The sequence below is a fragment of the Gobius niger genome (assembly GCF_951799975.1).
Source record: "Gobius niger genome assembly, chromosome: 1".
NCBI classification, from domain to species: domain Eukaryota; kingdom Metazoa; phylum Chordata; class Actinopteri; order Gobiiformes; family Gobiidae; genus Gobius; species Gobius niger.
The window spans coordinates 44,033,966-44,056,666 of NC_136852.1; the positions used below are offsets into that span (position 1 = coordinate 44,033,966).

The 22,701-nt window shown below is 42.0% G+C and overlaps 1 protein-coding gene across 2 annotated transcripts in view; it reads right to left on the bottom strand.

The window, feature by feature from the left end:
* unc5db (unc-5 netrin receptor Db) overlaps positions 1 to 22,701 on the bottom strand; it is a 591,396-nt gene that overhangs the window by 28,740 nt on the left and 539,955 nt on the right. For both annotated transcript variants that reach the window (XM_079567276.1, XM_079567275.1), the window contains 2 exons: positions 21,322 to 21,546; positions 4,621 to 4,770 (listed from right to left, as the gene is read on the bottom strand). In XM_079567276.1, the coding sequence (XP_079423402.1) occupies positions 4,621 to 4,770; positions 21,322 to 21,546 (375 nt within the window). The remainder of the gene's footprint in view (positions 1 to 4,620; positions 4,771 to 21,321; positions 21,547 to 22,701) is intronic.

Sequence of the window (22,701 nt, forward strand, 5' to 3'; positions counted from 1 at the left end):
CACTGGACGATCAATGCAACCCTGGATCTTTTGACATTGCAGGGCCGCAATAAAACAATGCCACAGCGAATGGAGCTGCAATCAAAGCTAAAGGCGGTCCAATGAAACACTGCGCGTGTGCCCTTTTCTTGTGGGGACTTTTTTTTCCTACGTCGGGCAGAGCGCATCACTGAACAAGGCGTTTAAACCCGCGCTCGAGCCTCACATCTAAATAATCTCGCCTGTCGTCCATCCCCCCCCAGCACTTCTCAGAACACAAACACGGGCTCGTCTTCGCCGCCGCGCCGTTTGTAAATCAGCCTTTGACGGAGGGTGGGCTTGTGAGAAATGCGCCGCTTTCAACCCGCGCGCACGTCTCCAGCCGCGACACAGCCGAGCGGCCCCGCAAAAGGCATCAAAACATTCAAAACACCAGAGCGCCGGAGTCACCGCAGCCTCGTTTGCCGCACGGGGAGAATAAAGGAGCGGCCCTCGTACGCGCTCACGCCTCGCCCGTGGACACCCGCTCAGACGTGTGGGTGATGCGGCGGCTACAGACCCAAATGAACTGGTTTGAAAGAGGAGCACACAGCCGTAATGGCACAAGAAGGAGCCGCGAACAACTTCCCAGACAAAGCACTCGGGACTTCGAGACAACAAAAGTGAAGCAACTTTCTCTCAACAACGGAGAGTTTGTAAAGAATCGTCAACGCTAATTAGAGGCTCGTTTGAAAGACAAGGACGAGAAAACCGGATCGGACAGGACTTTTAGAAGATGGAATAGTTTGTCTTGAAATCAGCTTTGTATCCAAAAAAGAGCCAGACTTTCGTTTCTCGTGTCATGTGGTTCTCAGGAACTGGGGGCAAGTCTTTCCCCAGTTGAAACAAACAACTGGCCGACTGTGGAAATGTTTGCTTTTAATACTTGAGCACTGAATTGTGTCTAAGTTGCAATTATTTGGTGTTTTTAAATGTGTTTTATCTTTCTGTGAAGCACTTTGGTCCTCCTGGTGTTGCTGTAAAGTGCTATATAAATAAACTTTGATTGATTGATTGATTGGAAAGCTGCTGGTTTGTTCGTTTTTTATGATCTACCCAAAGCTGCTACTTTCATGAGTTTACTGTGAGCTGTCGTCGTCATCGGAGAAACTCCATTACAAGAGAAATGCCAGACAGTGAAGCTAGCGAAAGACAAATGAATGTGATATTTTAGGAAACCAACAGACCTACGTCTAGCTTTTGACATGCCTGACAAAACACTAAATCAGTGGGAAAAGACAGTTTTTCAAAACTTTCTGACACAAAAAGTCGGAGCAGTGACTTCACATCACGGGAAAACATGACATTTCCCAAATCCAGAGATGATGGTCAGTAATCTGAATAATGCACACTATCGGAATAGTAGGTGGACTGTCAATGCAAATGACTCATAACAAGGAAGAAGCTTTGTCCCCACGCCAGAGCCGGTGCTGGCCCTTCTGGGGCCCTAAGCAAAAATCCACACGGGGGCCCTACAGTTCGCATCCCATGGCTATTCGACGAAGAACGAATCAATTTACGGTCAAAAACAGTTCCACTTGTGCAGGGCAGAAGTGGAACGTAATTAATTCAGGCCCCGTCCCTCTGTGTGAGAACCACTAACCACTAAGCCACTGTGAGACTGGGATTTAGGACTACTACAGGTCTATTTCCCAACTTTTTAAAATGGCAAATGGTCCCATTCTCTCACCTCTGGTCCCTGACCCACAGTTTGGGAACCGCTGATTTAAAACTAACTGAAACCTATACCTGACGGTTATTTCTGTCTAACCCCTGAGAATTAGCCCAATTTGTTTTAGACTGTTCACATTCAGAGAACCAGAGTTACTTTAAGTAACTGCGCGCATGAGAACCGTGTAGATTCAACTAATCTTTGAGACAAAAAAGGTGTTGAAACAACGTGTTGATTAATCAGTGAAACAACACCGTAGTTGTTGTTTCGCACCTTGCATAGTTTGCCTATCCACCTTATTCCGGACGTTCGCGTGGCCACCTTATTCCGGACGTTCGCCATGAATTGTGCCCGCCCCTTTTCTCCTATGTGTTAACATGGGGCTGGAGAAGTCCGCATAAAATCAGTCACTACACGAAAACAAAGCTGTTTTCAGGCTGCACAGAGAAATGTTGCAGTGTCGACATGTTGGTGCAAATGAACATCGGACATTTTACACAAATCAATCGACTAAACATCAGATTTGAGCGGAGAATATTTTCCCTCGTTCTCCACTAAAATGAACGGGCTTCGCGCTCGACCGGAAGTGTCTGGCAAACGAGGTGCCGAGACAACGCAAAAAGTGGCAAAAGTGGGCGGGGCTGAATAAGGTGAATAGGAAAAACCGGCTCTGCCATACACTGTTTTTGAACCGGAAAGTTACTCTTCACGACTAAATCACTTCTTTCACTCAAGTAATGCTTCGACTGATCCCTCCACACGCTCTTCCCCGTTAGTTGTTTTATGATCTGAAAGGTAACCTCCATCCAATCTTTGGCGTATTTTTAGGATAAAGGTCAAATATACTTTGAGTCTCGGTTGGATACGAAACAGCCGTATCTATTTGCATTGATAAATAATAAATCATCCTGAGTATAAAGATGTTTGAATGACGGACGCTGAGCAGGAAATAGCCTGCAATCAAACCATCGCAAACAGGAAGGTCTCATCAGCATTTTAATGGCAACGTAAATGACAAGGCTGTATATGTTTACTGACGATGCTTATACCTGACGTCAATGATGTTTTCTCTCAGTGGCTGCACTAGACAAATGTTAAAGGGCATGACAGACAAAGTACCTATGTGTGTATATTTGCACCATGTGTTCAGGGAGAAGCTTTGAAGGTGCTTTGTTTCAGATGACAGCATTGTTTTTGAAGAAAGTAGTTACATGGAAACAACAAGGCTTCTCTCGTTCCCATAACTAAAGTGTTTTTCTTGTGAATTGTGGGGATTTTGTACATCTGATGGATTTAGGGTGTTTTTTTTTTTTTTTTTGCCATGTTTTGTCACATATTTCTGGACTGGAAAGAGCAAGAATTAGACTTCGGAGTTTCGTTATGTGCCAGATCCAACAGATTGAAGGACGGCTTCATCCACCAGCCTGCCAGGAAGCTGACCTCTACCCTTCCCCTCCCTCTGCTGCTTCTTACTGTGTACACATGTATTTGAAAACGCTTTGTGTATGATGTGATATTGTGGGGATGGACAATATGAAAAAAACTGGATTTTTCCTTATATTGATCAATCTCGATTTTAGATTCGATTTTTATAATTTCATATTCAGTCATGTACCTGATTCATGAATTTAGACAGACCTTTTATACAAACCTAAGCTCAAACAAAAACAAATGAACAAATCGTCTTATCAAAACTCACAAACAAGCAGCTGTTTCTGCCAAAGAAATGGATCAAATTCATCGATCATAAATTCTCAATCATGACAATGATTGAGATTGACTAAAGAACGGATTGCAATTAAATTTCTATTTATTGCCCAATATTGTCTTTTTGAGTAACACAATTACGATGTGCTTTCCATTTGATATTCCTCACTTCTGAAACACGTGCTTGCTCAATGTTGAGTCGAGTTGCTTATGCACGAACACAGATAGTTGGGACATAAAGTACACAAGTATTTCCCAGCATTTTAAGCCCCTTCAAACACCACAGCAGCAGAAGCAGTATTATAACCCTCACAGTGACAGACACATGCTATTTAAGTCCAATTGGCACCAAGGCCTTCCCAGTTCTACTGTATTACTTTGAAGGCCTGAGTGCATGGCTACTTAATATCGGTAAACATACTTAAGCACTCCCGATCACAACTGTTGGACTGATTTTTACAAGAATTATGATTCTGCTCTAAAGGTGACACTGACACACTGCAAAGGTGTATAGCCTCTTCAGTGAGAGTATTCATAAGCTGCTGTGGATGTTAACTCTAGCTGCATTAGCATTAGCAGGTGCATTGCGATTAGCCTATTTATTTATTAAAGCACTCATTAATTGTGAGAGTAAATACCACGCTTCCATAAAAGGCAAAGTGAGGGAGGGATATTGTGGCATTGTGCCACAACTCAATTATACAATGGAGATAATTCTTTCCGATCAAACTTGGCTGTAAATACTGCTAAAGAGGTGCTAGCCCACAGTTAGCTTTGCCCGTTAGCCTGTTAGCTTCTTCTGATCTTGATAAACCAAATAACAACTTATTGTAAAATGTTCATCATCAAACCAAAAGCTGTAGACAGAATACAGTTGGCCATGTCATCAACCTCAGAAATGCGAGCCAAAAGTGATTTTAGACAACTGAGAGCAGCGAGGGAGATGCTTTCCATTAGTGTGTCTTGGGGCTGCCGCGTCGGAGGAAGGGAAAGTTGCAAAATTGAAATTGAAAAAACAGAACTTTTGCACAGTTTTAAGTTACAATGTGTTTTTGTTTTTGGCTGTGTTAGCAAAGAAACTGTATATCTCTGTTAGATGGTAGACCTGAATGCATTATAGCTTGTTTCGTCAGTAATGTCACAGACAGAAAGTCCCTGTTATTGTGATGTCTTTAACTATAAATGGTGAGGTCAATGCACGTTATGTTTCAGTGCCTTCGTACCTGACATGTGGTAAAGGGCTTGATGCTCCACAGGAAGGCGGGCACGTCCTGGATGGTGACCTGCAGACTGAAGGAGTTGGCTCTGAACGGCAGCGTCTGCGGCTCCTCCAGCAGCTGACCGCCCCTGCTGCGCTCGGCCCACACCACTCCCTGCACAAACAACAATGGAAAAACCGAGAGTGAGCGAAGGTTGCATTAGTTTGGAAATGTCAGCCCATCCTGAACAGTGGTCAGGGCCGTTTTAGTGACCCTTGACTCCCCGGATACAGTGGGAAATATAATAATAATACTTCAAATGTGTTAGCTTGAATGAATGCTACAGTCAATAGGAGTAAGATACTTTTGTAAACACAGCTGCTCTGGGGTGAATGGGAAATTCGGCTGCCAATCTGTGCCAACAGCAGCTGAAGAGGCGTGGTACAGAGAGATGGCTCTCATTGTTCATTGATCACTGGGCATGCACACAAGCTGCTCCTCTGGTGGAGGTTTGGACGCTTACTCATATTACACCAATGAGAAAAATGAGCCACAGTAAAAGATTAGGATGCACAGAGAATGCAAAAACAAAATATTGCATTTGTAAAATCAAGCTGGAGGAGGTTCAACAAGCAACTTTCATACAGAGAGCCTTGAACAAGTTTTTTTTTTTTTTTTTTTTTTTTTTTATTTAGCACTTTAGCACAACTAGTCAAAAAGAACACAAAAAGCATCCATTCGGATGTATGAATATACAACAAAATAATGAATAATAATAATAGCATGTGCATGGGAGAGGTAGAAGCCATTAGGCTTATAACAACACCACTCCCAAGTAAACAATTAAATAAGAATCAGCTGCGGCAGTACATACAACCACACAAAGTCACTACATAGTACAAAAATACAGAGTCAAATACAAATACAACGTGTCAAATATAAAATACTCATACAATCATTTCCTTTATGAGTCTCTGCTCTGTACTCAAGACAAATACTCAGCCATTAATTTTTGTTTTAGTTTGTTTTTATACATGTAAGTTTGTTTTTATACATGTACAATACAAGTTGCTCTATTTCTATGTTTGAGCTCTTCCTGAAGCAGATCGAAGCACTGCGTCAGAGCGTGTTTCACTACAGTTGGTCATGTGGCCAAAGTGTCAGTCGCCTTGAAAGGTGCTTCACTTTAAGAGCCGTGTATCAGTCAACTGAGCGTTTCAGTGTGTTCCCTAAACCACGGTTTGTGGCCCTTAGTTTGGCGATATAAACCAAAAGTGATGAAAAAGTGCTGCCTGTCCCCTGTTCCCTTTGCACCCATTCATGTGGTGCAAGTTTTCTGCGTTTGGCCGTTGAATGTGCGATCTACAGCAGAGAAACAGTTGGGCCAAATTATCTCTGAATTAAATAAAAAGATCATGCAGATGTCTTCAAATGGAAGCAGCAGAGCAGCAGGTGACGGAGCCGCTCACTGGGGCTCCATGAAGCACAGACAAACATTACAAAAAAACATCTCATTTATTGGCAAATGATTGATCTGATCATTCAAACATCAATATTAGATTTTAGAAAAAATGTAAAGGGCAGCACATCAGTAGTTCATACAGGCAGACAGAGACACTCACATATTTGTTTATTTGGTTACAACGTTGAGGAAATGCTAAGGCGTTTTGGTGTACAATCAGGATGGCTGCTCAGCCTTGGTGTCTACCAGGTGCACATGGAACCCAATTGCAGGTGAACCAATCAACTCACAGTGCTCTATACATAGACAATAAGAACATGCATGTTTAACCAAGAAAACATGTTTAAACTAAAATCGTCATTCAGTCCATGCGGTGCCATAGTGTTCAAAGAATGAATCCAAAACATGTCTCTTTGGTACAGCTTTTTAAGGATATTGTCCCCTCTTGTGGACACAGTAACCCTTTCGATTCCAAAGAATCTCAAAGAAGATGGTGAACCATGATTAGTTTCTTTGTAGTGTTTGGCAATAGCATCGTCCATATTGCCTGTTCTGATCCAGTCTTATGTTTTAATTGTCTTATTGTCTGACCAACATATGCCAAACCACATGGACAGAGGAGCAGAAATGACATGGATTGACTTACAATTGATGAATTGACAGATTGTTAATTTTCCTCCAGTATGTGGATGGTTAAAACATTTTCTATTTTGTGATGGTGCTTCAGTCATGCTTATGAGAAGTCGCAATAATAAAGTTTGTCCACAAGAGGTCAGTGTTCAATCATAGTGAAGCAGCTCTGAAGCTCCAAATCTTTAGCAGGTCATTTGGTCACTAGTTTAAATCAATCTTTATAACTCTTGATCAGACTGATTAAGATCATTTAAGATCATTGATTAAAAAGCATTAATAGTCTTTGAATCAATTATGCCTAAATGAAGGCCTTGAAAATCGCTTGATTGGCATTACATCTAAATCTCTTAGAAAATATACATTTTCCTTGAAGACGCAATAACAGTTTTACTGCACACGTTTGTCAAAATCACTATAGTCTCAAATTCTGCTGCAGTTGTGACTGAAATTTGACACACCTGTTCACTCAAAAGTTTCCTGTTGTGTCCAATTTTGTTTTAAATATGAAAATGTCCCCTTATTCCTCTGTTTGTTTACAAATCTCACTAAATGAAATATGCCAAGATGTTATGCATTTGTGGCATTAAAAATATTGTATTTAAGCATTAAAAATAAATACATTTGACTTGCTGCTGTGTGTAGAAACCCTGATTCAATATCTGGCCCTAACCTTTCTGAAATCGGTGATGAAATCCAGACTCACCAAAAAGAGGCAAAAATCCATTCTCTACATTCATGTAGACGTAGATGATTTATCTTGCCCAAGGACACTGCATTTTTGTATGGAATTTGTATAAAACCACAAAAATCACAACCTGGAAATGTTTCATGACTTAGCATTGCCGTGGTGCCCTCAGTGCATCCTTATTAACAAATAATAAATCCCGAAGTTACAGTGTGAACCAGTCGAAATAAACTATTTTGCTGAAGCTTAAACCCAATGTAAAAATGGAGAAAATGTTAAAGCGACACAACAATGCTTTTCTTTCTCTCATTTCGCGGACACATTCTTTTGCATATCAGCGGCTCACACCTGCTGCCGGAGCCTGACTGGAATATTACCCAAAACAAGGCTCCGTGACGAGACGCGGGGCCCATTGTGTCAGAGCAGCTGCTCCAGTGGCCCATTAGAGGCACATTTATTTACTCTCTCCGCATGAAGGACAGGAGACGGGCAGAGGAGGCCAGTCACGCCACAGTTACATGAATTCTTTAGCAATTAGCGGAAGACTTTACTTTGGAAGATTTTCTAAACTTACTTCAACTTGGGAATTAGCATCCTGAGGCTAAAGTACTTCATCGGTAAATGTGCGGCTTGTGCTAAAAACTACAGACACTAAACCTGATTTCATGTTGAACCTCTTAACCCCCGCCTTAACCGAGGACTTTTCTCCATGTTCAGCTTTACCCAAATCGAAAAGCTTCTTGACTGGAGAGCCTATGGGCCCATAGATACAGACGGCATCTCGTCATAGAAGGGGGCGTGGCCTCGCCAATGGGGAAAACAGAATCTTTTGGGAAACACAATTTTTCACTCTTTTTTAGCCATTTTCTGGTGGAATATGAACTTATCTATCACATACAAATAAAGTCAAGTGTAAATTGGGCCCAAATGGATATTTTCTCACAGCAGATTGTTCTGTAAGTGAAAAAACGGCAGTCATAGCAAGCGCTAGCTAGCGTTAGCATTAGCAAGATGCTAACAAGGAGCATCATGTTAGCATTCTCCGAGTTTTTTTTTTAACATATTTATGGGCTGTTGAACCACTTTGCTCCTCTCCATGTCTTTGTAGTTTTATTTAGTAGAAAACTATATTCATGATTCAGCATTTGTTGAAGTAGTTTTTGAATAATTAGAGAAAGCTTAGATCTTTCTCAAAATTGTTTTCCCCCTTAACTGTTTAAAAAAATGACCATATATACATTTGCACATTTATACATTTGTGATGTTTTTGTTGTTTTTTGCCAAGTTTTTTGTAACTATTCTATGGTGCTTTTTTTTTTTTTTTCACATTGTTGCCGCATTTTAGTTGCGTTTTTTTAGTTCCGTCTTTAGTATATTGTAATATCAGACATTTATGAGAAAAAACACTGTTCCAAAATATTGGCTTTTGCATCACTAATCTCAAGACAAAATGTTTTGCTTTTTTTGGAAATCATCTAAAGCACCTTTAATATCTCAGTGGTTTCATGATGTTTCATCATTTCTTAAAATGGAGAAAATAAATCTCGCAATGAAAGGAAACAAGTAAAACATTTCCCTATGTGTGTGTTGGTGTGTGTGGACGTTTGCATGTTTATACGTTTATTTAGATTTTGTGTTTATTTTATGCATATGTTATATGTAATGGCCTTGGAATTCAATTTTACTTTTGATTTTTGTTCATTGTAGGCCTACTGTTTGGGGAGAAAAACAAGAAAATGCTACGAGGAATACTGTGTAGTTTTTTTTTACGTTTATCATTAATGTGTTTCCTCAATAAACAAATTCATAAAGAAAAAAAAAAGGGCATCTAATTTTAAAACATTTGCATCATGTTAAAGCACATACAGGTTATACTTCTCTAACATTTCTGTGCAGGGTCATTACATACAATCACCCTGAATAGTTTGGACCACAAATAACATGGTCATTTTGTGACTTGGGACAACACGACAATCGGGTGTGGCGTGTTCATTAACATGCACTGTCCCAACCAAATAAACCACCTGGATTTGACTGACTGTTCTGGGTTTGCTGCAGTTGGTCACCGAGTCCAGATCTTTACCCTATTGAGGATCTTTGGGATGTGCTGGAGAAGGCTTTGCACAGTGGTCACACTCTCCCATCGTCGATGAGATCTTGGTGTGAAAATGAATGCAGCACTGGATCTTTTGACATTGCAGAAGCTCAGTGAAACAATGCCAGATCGAGCACAGTATGAACAGCACCGAAGGTCAATCATGCCCACGTCTGACCGCTGATTAAAAAGTTTTCACGCCTACTTTTTTAGCATCCTGTTTTACTTACTGTGTTTCTCCAGGACATATTCCAGCAGAGCAATAATAAAAGTTACACATATTGATTTCGGTGAAGTTTCTGACTCCTAATTGCGTGCCCAGGTGGAGGTCAAAAATCCTGCAGGCAAAACCCGGTGTAAACATGTAGGCGGTAACCTATGGCAACGGTAAAGGTCGGAGTTTAAAGGTCGCGAGGTGCAGGGGCCCGTGTTGGACTCGGCTCTGAATACTAATGAGGTCAGTGGTATTTCAGACAGAAGACAGGTCCGGACTGCAGCGAGAAATCCAGGGAGCTGTGACCTTGGGAATACTGGAGTACAGACAAAGGAAAAGGAAAAACTACCCGGCTTACAGTTGACCTGGGGGAAGGGAGGGCTTTTGAGGTTTTTGTAAATACCTTTGTGTCCCCAGATTTAGATATATAAGATGTTTTCAGCTGTCAAAATAATCAAAAAGTAAGTAATCAATAGTTACTTGATGAAGTAATTAATGTAAATCCAAGGGTTCACTTACTTATTCCACATTGTCCGATGAATATTTACATGTTATGGCTATTAAGAACATGATAATATGTCATTGTTTGGGTGGTGTTAGTTTGAGTAGACACTGTTTATCTATTATTGTGAATTGAATATACATCAGACCACATTTTATCAACAATTTAGTTAGAAATGTAAGAAATTCCAAAGGGTTCACATACTTTTTCCTCCCACTGTATAACATTACGCTGCAAATGCCGGCTTTCCTTTGCGTATTCATTCACAAATATTAACATACTTTACATCCACGTGTCCTGCAAAGGGTCCAGGAGATAATCCTATAATCCAAATATGGAATTTTTCTTTCCCAGAGGAACCCTGCACGGAAGAGCAGAGAAATGTGCCGCACACTCATTACAAAACTTTAGGGCTGTTTTTGTTCCACTCATGCAACAAAATATCCACTTTAGTCGCTACAGACTTCATTCTTCAAACTTTCCAGTCTTTACAGAGGGATTTTCCCAGCCTGATTTATTCAGCTTTGAACACAAAAAAAAAACAAGGCAAAATATTCAGAAACTTTTATATTCTTCTTATATTTATATTAGTAAAGTTCAGCAAAAGTTTCTCTAAAATCTCTAAATTACAGTTTTTTCCCAGTTCACCTTCAGGGTCTCGTCTTAAACTTGAGAAACTTGAGAAAATTGAGATGAATTTGCTCATTTTCAACCATCCTAATGCCGACGTTTTGACTTGACTCTTTGTAAACACGCTTGAAACAAACTTTAACATCATACATGTCAGCGCAAACAAACTAAGAAATTATTCCGCCTTTACCTCGGCACTTCGTTGTCTTGACACTTCCGGCCGAGCGCGAAGCCCGTTCATTAAGCGGAGAACGAGGGAAAATGTTCGCCGCTAAAATCTGATGTTTAAAAGATTGATTTAGTAGTAACTGATTTCATGTGGACCTCTCCAGTCCCGTGTTAACTGATCGGAGAAAAGGGGCGGGCACTATTAACTAACCTTCCAGAAAATGGTGAATAGTGGAGAAAAAGTTTTATCATATTCATAAAGGTGTGATGATGAGTGAGCATGACTTTAATGGTAAATGCGATGAAGCACAAAATTCATTCAGAACGTCCTCCCATCAGGTTGCAGCTAAATGATGTGGAAAAATATGCCAAAAACTACATTTCACCAGAGTTTAAAGGGAAACTCCAAGAAACCAATGATATATAGCTAAAAATCTGCAAAAAGAATGATTGTATTGCAACACCAACTTTAAACAGTGTTGGTGGCACTGCTTTTATGGGCGAAAACATACAGTATAATTGCCAGTTTAAGTGACGGAGCAATCAAGCCTCCGACACAATACTTTCACATAGACACTGCTCAATTACCGCAGCCTCTTTGAAGATGAGATGAAACGGCGGCGATACCAGGAGAAACTGCTTCAATCAGAATGAGCAACTAAATTAGACTTTTGAAGCGCGCCGCTGATAGTCGGACTTATCTCAAACCTCTCTGACGTTAATCCGCTGTTTTAAGATTCTGATTTTCCTTCATGTTGTCGGAGCTTCCACGATTGAGAACTCATCACACACAGTGTATCAGAGTTGTTTAACCTTTGTCAGCCTTTGCACTCGCACAATGTGGGAAGTGAGTTAGCAACTTTGGGCCACGAGAAGAGACTTGGATGATTAGGAAAAGTCAAGAAATGTCCAGCCGTCTCCATTTACACCAAGCGTGTCAGTAACAGAGCATGCTGAACTGTCATGTATGCAAAATCACATCACATTTCTTGTTAAAAAACATGGTATTATTCAATCATTATGTTGATTACAGTGGTGATGTTTGAATAAGCTTCTGCAATGTCCAAAGATCTAGTGTTGCATTAATGTTTGACCAAGATCTTGTATTGATGATGGGGGAGCTTAACTCTGCGCAAAGCCTTCTCCAGCACATCCCAAAGTTTCTCAATGGGTTAAGATCTGGGGCCCAATCTTGTGTTTCTATACGCAGGATGTAGACTAGACTTTTGCACGGATAGGGGGCGCTCAGTGAATCTTTAGCTTCAGACCTGGTGCAGTAAGTGGCTGGATAGACTCTCACGACGATGTACAGCAGGGGTCCCTCCCTAAGCTTTACCTCCTAAAGACCGTACCAGACTGGAATGTTTTCTGCTACTGTGGGTTTGGGTGGGGCTAACGTGTTGTGATCACATTTCTGCGGCATGGAGTTTGTTCCACGCTCTTTAATACTGGTGCTAGAGCGGGATCCATCAATATATTTGGGAGATGGCCAGTGTTTAACTCACAGTGGCAGTCATAGTTTGTCCTGCAAGCGCTTAATAAGCTGCTCAAATCTGTGTGCAATGTTAATGTAAAGAAGATGAGAGTGGAGAGGAAGCGTTCGTTGTACACTGCTTTCCAAATTATTATGCAAATTGTACTTTTGTGTCAAAAAGGTAAAAAAAAATAATAATAATAATGAAACTCATGGATGGTATCGTGTCTCAGGGCTCTATGAATCACTGACATTAATCTCAGAGACCTGGGATGATTAGTTTTCAGGTTAAGCCCAGTTAAGGGAAAAACTGCTGAAAAAGGGTGTTCCACTTTATTAAGCAGATCATCATTTTCAAGCAATATGGGAAAGAAAAAGGATCTCTCTGCTGATGAAAAGCGTGAAATAGTTGAAGGTAGGTATGAAAACCTTCGATATTTCATGAAAGATTAAGCGTAAGCATCGTACTGATAAGAGATTTGTGGATGATTCAGACACACTCGGGTTTGTGCAGATAAAGGCACAATATGGACGGTTTCTGCCAGACAAACACATCAGATTAAGAGAACAGATGCTACAAAGCAGCATACAGGTGTTTAAAGCTGCTGGTGCCTCTGGAGTCTCCCGAACATGAAGGTGTAGGACCCTCCAGAGGCTGCAGTTGTGCATAAACCTTCTATCCGGGCCTCCCCTAAACTGTTAATTGAAGCTGATGAACAGAAATGTCTGCAGTGGCTCAGAAATACATGAAGACTCATTTTCAAACAGTTTTGTTCACTGATGAGGCCGTGAAACCCTGGATGGTCAAATCAATTGAGTATATACACTGCGTTCCAAATTATTATGCAAATTGGATTTTTGTGTCAAAATGGTAAAAAATAATAATAATAATAATGAAACTCATGGATGGTATCGTGTCTTGGGGCTCTATGAATCACTGACATTAATCTCAGAGACCTGGGATGAGTAGTTTTCAGGTTAAGCCCAGTTAAGGGAAAAACTGCTGAAAAAGGATGTTCCACTTTATTATGCAGATCATCATTTTCAAGCAATATGGGAAAGAAAAAGGGTCTCTCTGCTGATGAAAAGCGTGAAATAGTTGAATGCCTTGGTCTAGGTATGAAAACCTTCGATATTTCATGAAAGATTAAGTGTAATCATCATACTGATAAGAGATTTGTGGATGATTCAGACACACTCCGGTTTGTGCAGATAAAGGCACAATATGGACGGTTTCTGCCAGACAAACACATCAGATTAAGAGAACAGATGCTACAAAGCAGCATACAGGTATTTGAAGCTGCTGGTGCCTCTGGAGTCTCCCGAACATCAAGGTGTAAGACCTTCCAGAGGCTGTAGTTGTGCATAAACCTTCTATCCGGGCCTCCCCTAAACTGTTAATTGAATGTTCATGAACAGAAACGGCTGCAACGGGCTCAGAAATACATGAGGACTCATTTTCAAACAGTCTTGTTCACTGATGAGCGCCGTGTAGCCCTGGATGGTCAGATCAGTGGAGTAGTGGATGGTTGGTGAATGGCCACAATGTCCCAACAAGGCTGTGACGTCAGTAAGGAGGTAGCGGAGTCATGTTTTGGACCAAAATCATAAGGGAGAGGGCTGGTCGGCCCCTTTAGGCCCTTTTAGGCTCCCTGAAGGTGTGAAAATGACCTTTGAAAAATATGTGGAGTTTCTGACTGACCACTGTCTTCTATGCTGTAAAAAGAAGAGCCGTGCTTTCCCAAACAAAATCCTCTTCATGTATGACAACGCACCATGTCCTGCTGTAAAGAATACCTCTGCATCACTGGCTGCTATGGGCATAAAAGGAGAGAAACTCATGATGTGGACCCCCTCCTCCCCTGACCTCAACCCTGTTGAGAACCTTTGGAGCCTCAACAAAAAAAAAACTTCTATGAGGGTGGGAGGCAGTTTTCATCCAAACGGCAGCTCTGGGAGGTTATTCTAACATCCTGCAAAGAAATCCAAGCAGAAACTCTACAAAAACTCACAAGTTTAATGGATTTAAGAATTTTGAAGCTGCTATCACACAAGGGCTCCTTTGGTAAAATATAACTTGACCTGTTAATATTTTTTTGATTGAAATAGCTTTTGATTTCCGTAAATATGACCTCCTGATGCTACAAATTCAACAAATGACCATTTTCAGTTAATTACAAGCTTTAAAATGTATTGAAACGATGAGTTGCATAATAATTTGGAACAGTGGATTTTGAGGTCTTTACTATATTTATTTTTGAAAAAAATACTGTTATCACTAGGAATTTTTTTCCACCACATTTAAATGATCCTCTACCAGGTAAAGACTTGAAAATTATGCTGACTCTCATTTGAGTTGACAATTTAGAAAATCTTAGAAAAATGTCATTTGCATAATAATTTGGAACACAGTGTAGTGGATAGTTGGTAAATGGCCCCAATGTCCCAACAAGGCTGTGACATCAGCAAAGAGGTAGCGGAGTCATGTTTTGGGCCAGGATCATGGTGAGAGAGCTGGTCGGCCCCTTTAGGCTTCCTGAAGGTGCGAAAATTACCTTTGAAAAATATGTGGAGTTTCTGACTGACCACTGTCTTGTGACAGCTGGCGGACTGTCACTGTCCGCCAGCTTTGTATTTCCCAAACTTTGCTCTTCGATTCCTCTCAAAGCGCCCGTTGCAATCACAATGCCAGAAAACACTCTACCGAACCTTCTTGCATCCCTCCTTTGCAGTGTCAGGCAAAAAACCCTCTAAAATCGGATCTTTGTTACGATGTAACATTCCGCAGCACTTTCCAATACATCCTTGGAGTCAGAGAGAGGTGGAGGACTTCGTTTCGATGGGGGGGCAAAGAGAGGAGGATCTTAAAGATTTACACGGTGTTTTGTACCTCAAGCCAAGAAACAGGCTGTTTTAGATCAACAAAACATATTCTCACCAACAGAATGTAATATAGTGATCAAGATATGTTTGAAATGATCAAAATACTGAAAAGAGAAAAAGCATACAGTAATAACTTTTCAATATTCAAATGAATGAAGAAAGTCAGTCCTGTTATGAACAAAAGCTTGAATGCACTTTTTTGCCAGTGTCAGGATTGGACGGAAAGAGCGAGAGGCAATTATGGCGAGAAGGGCATCGGTGTAGAGTTCGTGCTGAATCAGTATTCAGCGGACAGCACGCTGGAAGGAGGACGGTTTTCTGTGAAGCTCATAGCCCTGGTTTGTTGTTTTCTTGGCTGCGGTTGTTGGAAATGGCTCCCTCTCACATTATTTGCATTGGGTCCAGTTGATTTTCATCCACTTTGATTGACAATGAGCCAGGCTTTGGAAAAACACACACACAAGCCGCAGAGAGAGGGAGAGCGAGACGAGAAGAGAAGTAACTAGCTCTATCTGATTCTTAGCAGAATTCCAACTTCACTTTCCTGAAGAAAGTCACAGCCCCCCCATTCCCCCCATCTCCATCATGGATTCCTTCCGTTTCCTGGGCACCATCATCACCCAGGACCTCAAACGGGAGCCAACCATCAGCTCCCTCATCAAGAAGGGCCAGCAGAGGATGTTCTTCCTGCATCAGCTGAGGAAACTTCAGTTCCGACCAAGATGCTGGTGCAGTTCTACACGGCCATCATCGAGTCCATCCTCACCTCCTTCATCACCATGTGGTTCCCCGGCGCTACATCCTGGACACGGACTCTTCAACCCCCTCCACCATCAGACTCATGAGCACTATAATCCATTCACACTGTTGACCTGTGTTAAATTCTTCATATTTGTATTAGTGGTGGAAGTTGATTTTAAAAAGTTCAATCGAGTTTGCAATTCATGAATCGCAATAAATCACATTTACGCATCATTTATTCAGGGCCTGCATTTATTTTTAGAGGTATATTTTCGATGCCTCTCTGTATTTTCCTACATTTGAACTTATTTGAAGTGGAGATGTGAGGCCTGTGTGATCTTTTCAAAGACTTCAAAGACCGACACAGTTTGATTTATTTTCGACAATGTTCTCTTTAGATAAGTTTATGTCGGCTTAACCGTGTGAGTAAACTAGTTTGACAGTAAAATTGTTTTTGGCTTCGCCCCTTAGCAACGTCTGCAGGACAAAAGGAAACTGATAAAGTGTCTGTGCCCCCGCAGTTAAGTGATTAATTTCGATGAACATTTTTAATTGCACTAAACCTTATGTAATTAATTCGTGGGTATTAATCCAAAGACGTCTCAGGCCTAATTGGTGCGCATGCCCTTATAGTTTTGAAGGTTTTATAGTTTACTATTCATCTCATGTTTCATGTTTCATGTTGCACGTTTGCGGCGAAGAAAATTCTTAGTTTGTGTATCTGTTCAAAGGCAATGAAAACTATTCTGATTCTGATTGGTTAAATCCACCCGTCGTTTGCTCAGAGCATCATCGGAGCCCCTCTCCCCTCCATTCGGCACATTTTCTCTGCCCGTCTCACCTGTAAACTAGCTAGAATTGCGGTAAAAACGGATAAAACGGATAAACACGCTGTAAATCGAAACCGAAAGTTACTGCAGGAGCCTTACGCAGTCCCAAGCATTCATTTTTACGACTTCAATCTTACAATTTCCACTTTTTAAAACATAAAACATCAATGCATAGGCACCCACAATTCAAATATGTTGAAGAATCTTTTTCAACCCCCTATATGTCCGCTTTAAAAGATAATAAAAGAGTTGGTTTAAATCTCTCCTAAAGGCACCCAGTTGAATGTTTCACTGCCTTGATCATTGTTTGCGGCCTGTCGGTTTAAAGTAGCCCGATCTTCCAGCTAGCTACTTTTCATTTGAGGTGAATTAATTACCTGTGCCGTTGGCCTTTTTATTTGTCCATAAGAAACTAGACCACTGTGTTCCATTGTTTTACACCGGAGTAATGAAGCTACAGCCCGCAGCCACAGAATCTGATCCACAAACACACTTAGGGCTGAATCTGGGCCGTGACCTACAATATGCAAAACGCACCGATCCCCACTCCGCTCCTCCGCGGAGAGCAGTCGCCGCCACGCGCAACAGGATTTACCGCGCTGAAGGTTTTTACGGTTTCGCCCGCTGAAGGACCACTTTAATGCCTGTTTAAAAAGGTCACACTTCAACATGGGCAATATTTATTTGAGGAAAATCTTTTAAAATCAGGCGCTTTTATGAGAAAATAGTTAATAAATCCGGGGCGTGAACGGAGTGACCAATTTTAAAGGTCTTTGTCCATTGGTTGACTGGGACTTTATTGTCCTCATAGGAAGTTCTGTCCATTGTGTCTGACCTATGTTTTTATTAGAGTCTTTTGTTATAATGCAAATGACCCCGAAAAGCAAGAAGAAAAGTGTGAATTTATTGGCCGGCTTTTGAGCATGATGTGCATTTTGGGCATTTTATGGGGTTCTGTTGACATGAAGCAAAATTGGATGAAAATCAAACGCCTCCCGTAACATTCATCGATCCATTTTCTTCAGCTTTATCTGGGGCCGGTCTGTTCTGGGCAGATCTAAAGGCGACACTAAGCCACAGAGTCATGGGGGGTCATTTATCATATCAAGTATGAAATAGGGAGTGCAAGCTGAAAAACAAAATATGCTGTTTTGTGGAGATGTTGCACCTAGTCAGTAATTTGAAGCCCGAAATTCAATATGTTAATGTGAGAATGCTGCATGAATAAAAAAACACACAAATTAATCTGCAGCTGAACCACTTTTGCACACGAGCAAACACTTAAATGACCCCCATGGTCTCTCCAGCGACTCCTGGGTTTTTCGAGAGGCCTCCTCCCAATGGGACCTGCCAGGACCACCTGCCCGAGAAGGCATCCGAAACAGATTCCCGAGCCCCTTCAGCTGGCTCCTCTCGACGAGAAGGAGCAGCGACTCTACTCCGAGCTCCTTGCGGATGACTGAGCTCCTCACCATACTATATCTCGGGGTGCACCCAGCCACCCTGCGAAGGAAACTTATTTCTACCGCTTATATCCGTGATCTTGTCCTTTCAGTAATTACCCAGATCTCATGACCACAGGTGAGGGCGGGAACGTAAATCGAGAGCTTTGCCCCCAGACTCAGCTCCCTCTTCACCACAACAGTCCGATACAGCGACTGCATCACTGCTGACGCCGCACGATCCGTCTATCGATCTCACGCTCCATCCATCCCTCACTCGTGAACATGACCCAGAGATACTTGAACTCCTCCTCCACTCCCCACCAACCTGAATAGGGGAAGCCACCTTTTTCCACAAAGAACCATGGCCTCGGATTTGGAGGCGCTGATCCTCATCCCAGTCGGGTCACACTCAGCTGCAAACGGCCCCAGAGCGCACTGAAGGTCTTTGATGAAGCAAACAGACAGCTGTCCCATAACAGCGAAAGAACAATATGAGGTTCATCATAGCTTTACAAGACTGTGGCATGATTCAATCACACAGGCAGGTCGTACTGAGAAGAGGGGGCAAACTAAAGCCAGGGTACATCTGCAGCACATTTAGCTTTTCTGAGCAGTTCTGAGAACAAACAACAACACTAAACTTACTCCAAACTTTGATGCAAAGGGAGAGAAACTCCACAGTTCTCATCAACTTAAACAACTGCGGTTTGTTTGTTGTTCCCTGTAGCCTAGGCTATTTCAATCTATTTGTAAATCGCTTTTGCTATTGGCTCGAGTTTTCATGGTTAACAACTTTGCTCATTCAAGTATAGAACGGCACATTGAGAAAGAAGAAAAGCAGAAAGACCTCTATCAACCAATAATAAGGTTTAACTGTTGTAATTTGATCTGCCTTCCATCTGAGATTTCGATGCTGAATTCTATAAATCTGTAGAAAACATTTGCTAAACCTGACAGTGAACAAATGTGCTGTTTACTGTAGTGACTGCCAATGCTCACACACTGTTGTTTGAGCATCAGGGATTTGTCAAACGCAGTGAACGGAAAACAAGGGATTTTGGTGATAAAAGTCCATCTGCTGTGTGTGGTCACCGTGAACCACCTCAAAACTGGAACTACATGTAGCTGATGCATTAAGTAATTAACCAATCTGAGGGATAATCCTTTTATATCCTGAAAATACACCCCAATTGAGCACCCTACAACTTTTTGAAAGTGAACGCAAACTTCAACCATTCACGTGAACTCATAAAAACAATCTGCAAACAAACCATCACTACTTTCTCCTCATTTTCTTGACACATTTTCAGTAATCTTGGTCCAATCATAGGTCCAATCATTCTCTTACAAACTTGGAACGCCTTGGACTTGGTGATACTCGATAACACAGGCTACACATTAGACAATTAGAAACAGTTGTCAGCTATGGCCCTCCTGGAATTGCCACCTTAACGTGGTGGAGGGGTTTGAGCACCCGAATGATCCTGGGAGTTCTGTTGTCGGGGGCTTCGTGCCCCTGGTAGGGTCTCCCATGGCAAACAGGTCATAGGTGACGGGTCAGACAAAGAGCGGTTCAGAAGCTCCTTATGAGAGACCAACAGGCCCGGTTAGAATCGTGATGCCGTCCTTCCGTGGACCCACCACAGCTGCCCCCACAACTCGGAAACGGAAAAGTGGAAGAAAATGGATGGATGGATGGATGGATGGATGGATGTAAGCTATGTTAATTTTGACACTTTTATTGATTAAGTTTAAATCTTAGGGTCCGATCTTACGACTGGCGTAAGAACCGCGTTGCTCCAAACAAGACTGTCATCTTGCATGTGCGCAGCCAACACTATGTGACTGCGCCCTTGGGGAGCTGGCTGGTTGGAAGAAAAAGATTGTTCTACATAACATCGCCATTGGCCGTGGGTGTTTGTCCAGCCCACGTACAGCCCACGTAAAGGATGCGCTCAGTCACGCTAAACGACCAAAGATGTTGTTAGCATATGGCCTCTCCCAGCATATTTCTATAGCTCCAAACGGGGATGAAGTTGGAAGCTACCCCACTCTTCCATGGGCACGTACAATGTCAACTCGTCTAAGCTCAGGTAAGAACATATCTCAGTATGGAAAAACGGTGGCCTGTTTCTTTAAATGTACCAGGTCTGGAGGTGAAAGATCTCACAGTTTGCCCCTTGACAGCGGCAAAGTCCGCCCACTTTTGCCTCTTTTTGCCACGGATCGGCATTTCCTTTGTCATGACACTTCTGGTCGAGAACGAGGGAAAATGTTGCACCAACAAATCAAGACTGCACCGTTTCTCTGCGTGGCCTAACATTGCCTTTGTATTCATAGTATCTGACTTTATCTTGACTTCTCCAGCCCTATGTTAACTAATAGGAGTGAAGGGGAGGCCACGATTCATGGCGGCGCCCACGCAAACTTCCAGAATAAGATGAATAGTCTGCGTTCAGAAACACAAGATCGGCCCCTTAGTCTTTTGACGAGAATGTCATTTAATTAGATAAAGATTTAATCAAACGATCATCAGCCTTATCTCCAGTTAATTTAGCCGACTTTACATTCATATTATTGTATTCAAACATAATTAATCATATGTGTCATGGAGCTTCTCCAACATGAACAAAGCACAGACTTTGTTCCTTTGGCAGTAAATCATGTGAAGCTTTTTCAAACTGTGCCACTGGAAGTTGAGATGTTTTTAGTCCCTTCTTTTCATTTTTATCTTCGTCATAATTGTACTACCTATAGTCAGCAACAACATTACTTTGATTTAAATTGTGATGAAATCTTTTAGTCAACGAAATGAACACTGGTTGTGCGACTACACTTGGAATGCACAGGTGTGTTTATGCATTAAAGAGCAGCATAAAAGGAACCTTCAACGAAAAGCACAGGCGACAGGAAACGACTCTGCTGCAGCGACAGTCATCGGTAAAATGGTTGAAAGTTTGTACCTGAAAAGCGTGCGGCGTGTCGTCCACACAGTAAACCCGCAGCCCGTAGCTTGTGGGCCCCTCCAGAGCTCCGAACACGGCCAGCTTCAGCCTCTTCACCGCGGCGTGGCTCAGCGGCTCCCCCACCAGGGCGTACGAGCCCGGCGCGTCCAGCAACAAATGGCAGCTGCCCGAGTCCATCAGGCAGTAGCAGGACGTGCACTCCTCGTCCACAGACATCACTTCCTGTAAGGGACAAAGACAGAAACTTAAAGTAAGCTTGCAGATACCGTATGTTAGCGCTCTCTGCCATTAGACTCATGAACACCAGCAAGGAAAACCTCATAAACCCAACCAGTGATGGAGAAATCTACTCCCATGGAAGACTGAGGAGCTAACGTCCGGTCCTTGTTGGAGCTTCAGGACAACGAGGGAAAGGGCGACCGACTCAGCCTGGAGGTCCACAGGCTGCTCGAAGGCTTGTTTCATTGTTAGTGCATGCATTTTGTAAACTCAGATCTGGCTCCACATTCTATTTTACGTTATTCTGTTTGAATCCACTTAAATATGTTTATATTGTAACAGGAAATGTGCCTTTCTTGAAACCTTTATGTGGTGGAGTTTGACCGCCTGAATGAAACTAGGAGCAGCTGTATGTTGTTTGGACCTTTGTGCCCCTGGTAGGGTTTTCTATGGCAAGCAGTCTTAGGTGATAGTGATGCGCTGGTCAGGGTTTGTTCAGCCCACGGGACCCGCATTTGGAACCCGCCCTGCATCACTGTTTCTACTTTTACAACCTGCCCCGCAGCCATTTAAAATGATGCATTACTAATACGATAAGTCTGAATGGACCACGGTTTGAATTCCATCCAAAAAGGTGCTTGAAGGTTGCTTAAAACTAGCGACAAGATGCAAATCTGCAAAAGGCAGGAATGAGGGATTGGCCTGTCCCATCTCCTTGCGCTCTCAGGTAGACAGGTAAAAGAGCAGAAGTAATGCAAACTCGTGTATAGAAGCACATAGAGCGAAAACAGGAGACGATGGGATCCAGGAAAGCGTTCTCTGGATCACAAGCTGCAAAACGCTGCTTATTTTATGAAAATCCACATCATATTTTCATCAAAAACCTGCTGCAAGTGGAAGAAGAAGCATGGATGTTTGTTTTGGGTACATTTTTCTGTGAAAGATGCAAATTTCCAAATAAGAACAATAAGGTTATAGCAATATGACAATTTGGCCCATATAAATGCACAAAGTATCGCAATAAATGAACACACCCAAAAAGTCACTGAGATTGTCAATGACAGGGTTGACCAGACATACGATAACTATCGATAATTTTGACCCCTGTACGATGTACGATCAATAATTCAAAAAAGGCCCAAATGTACGATAATTTCA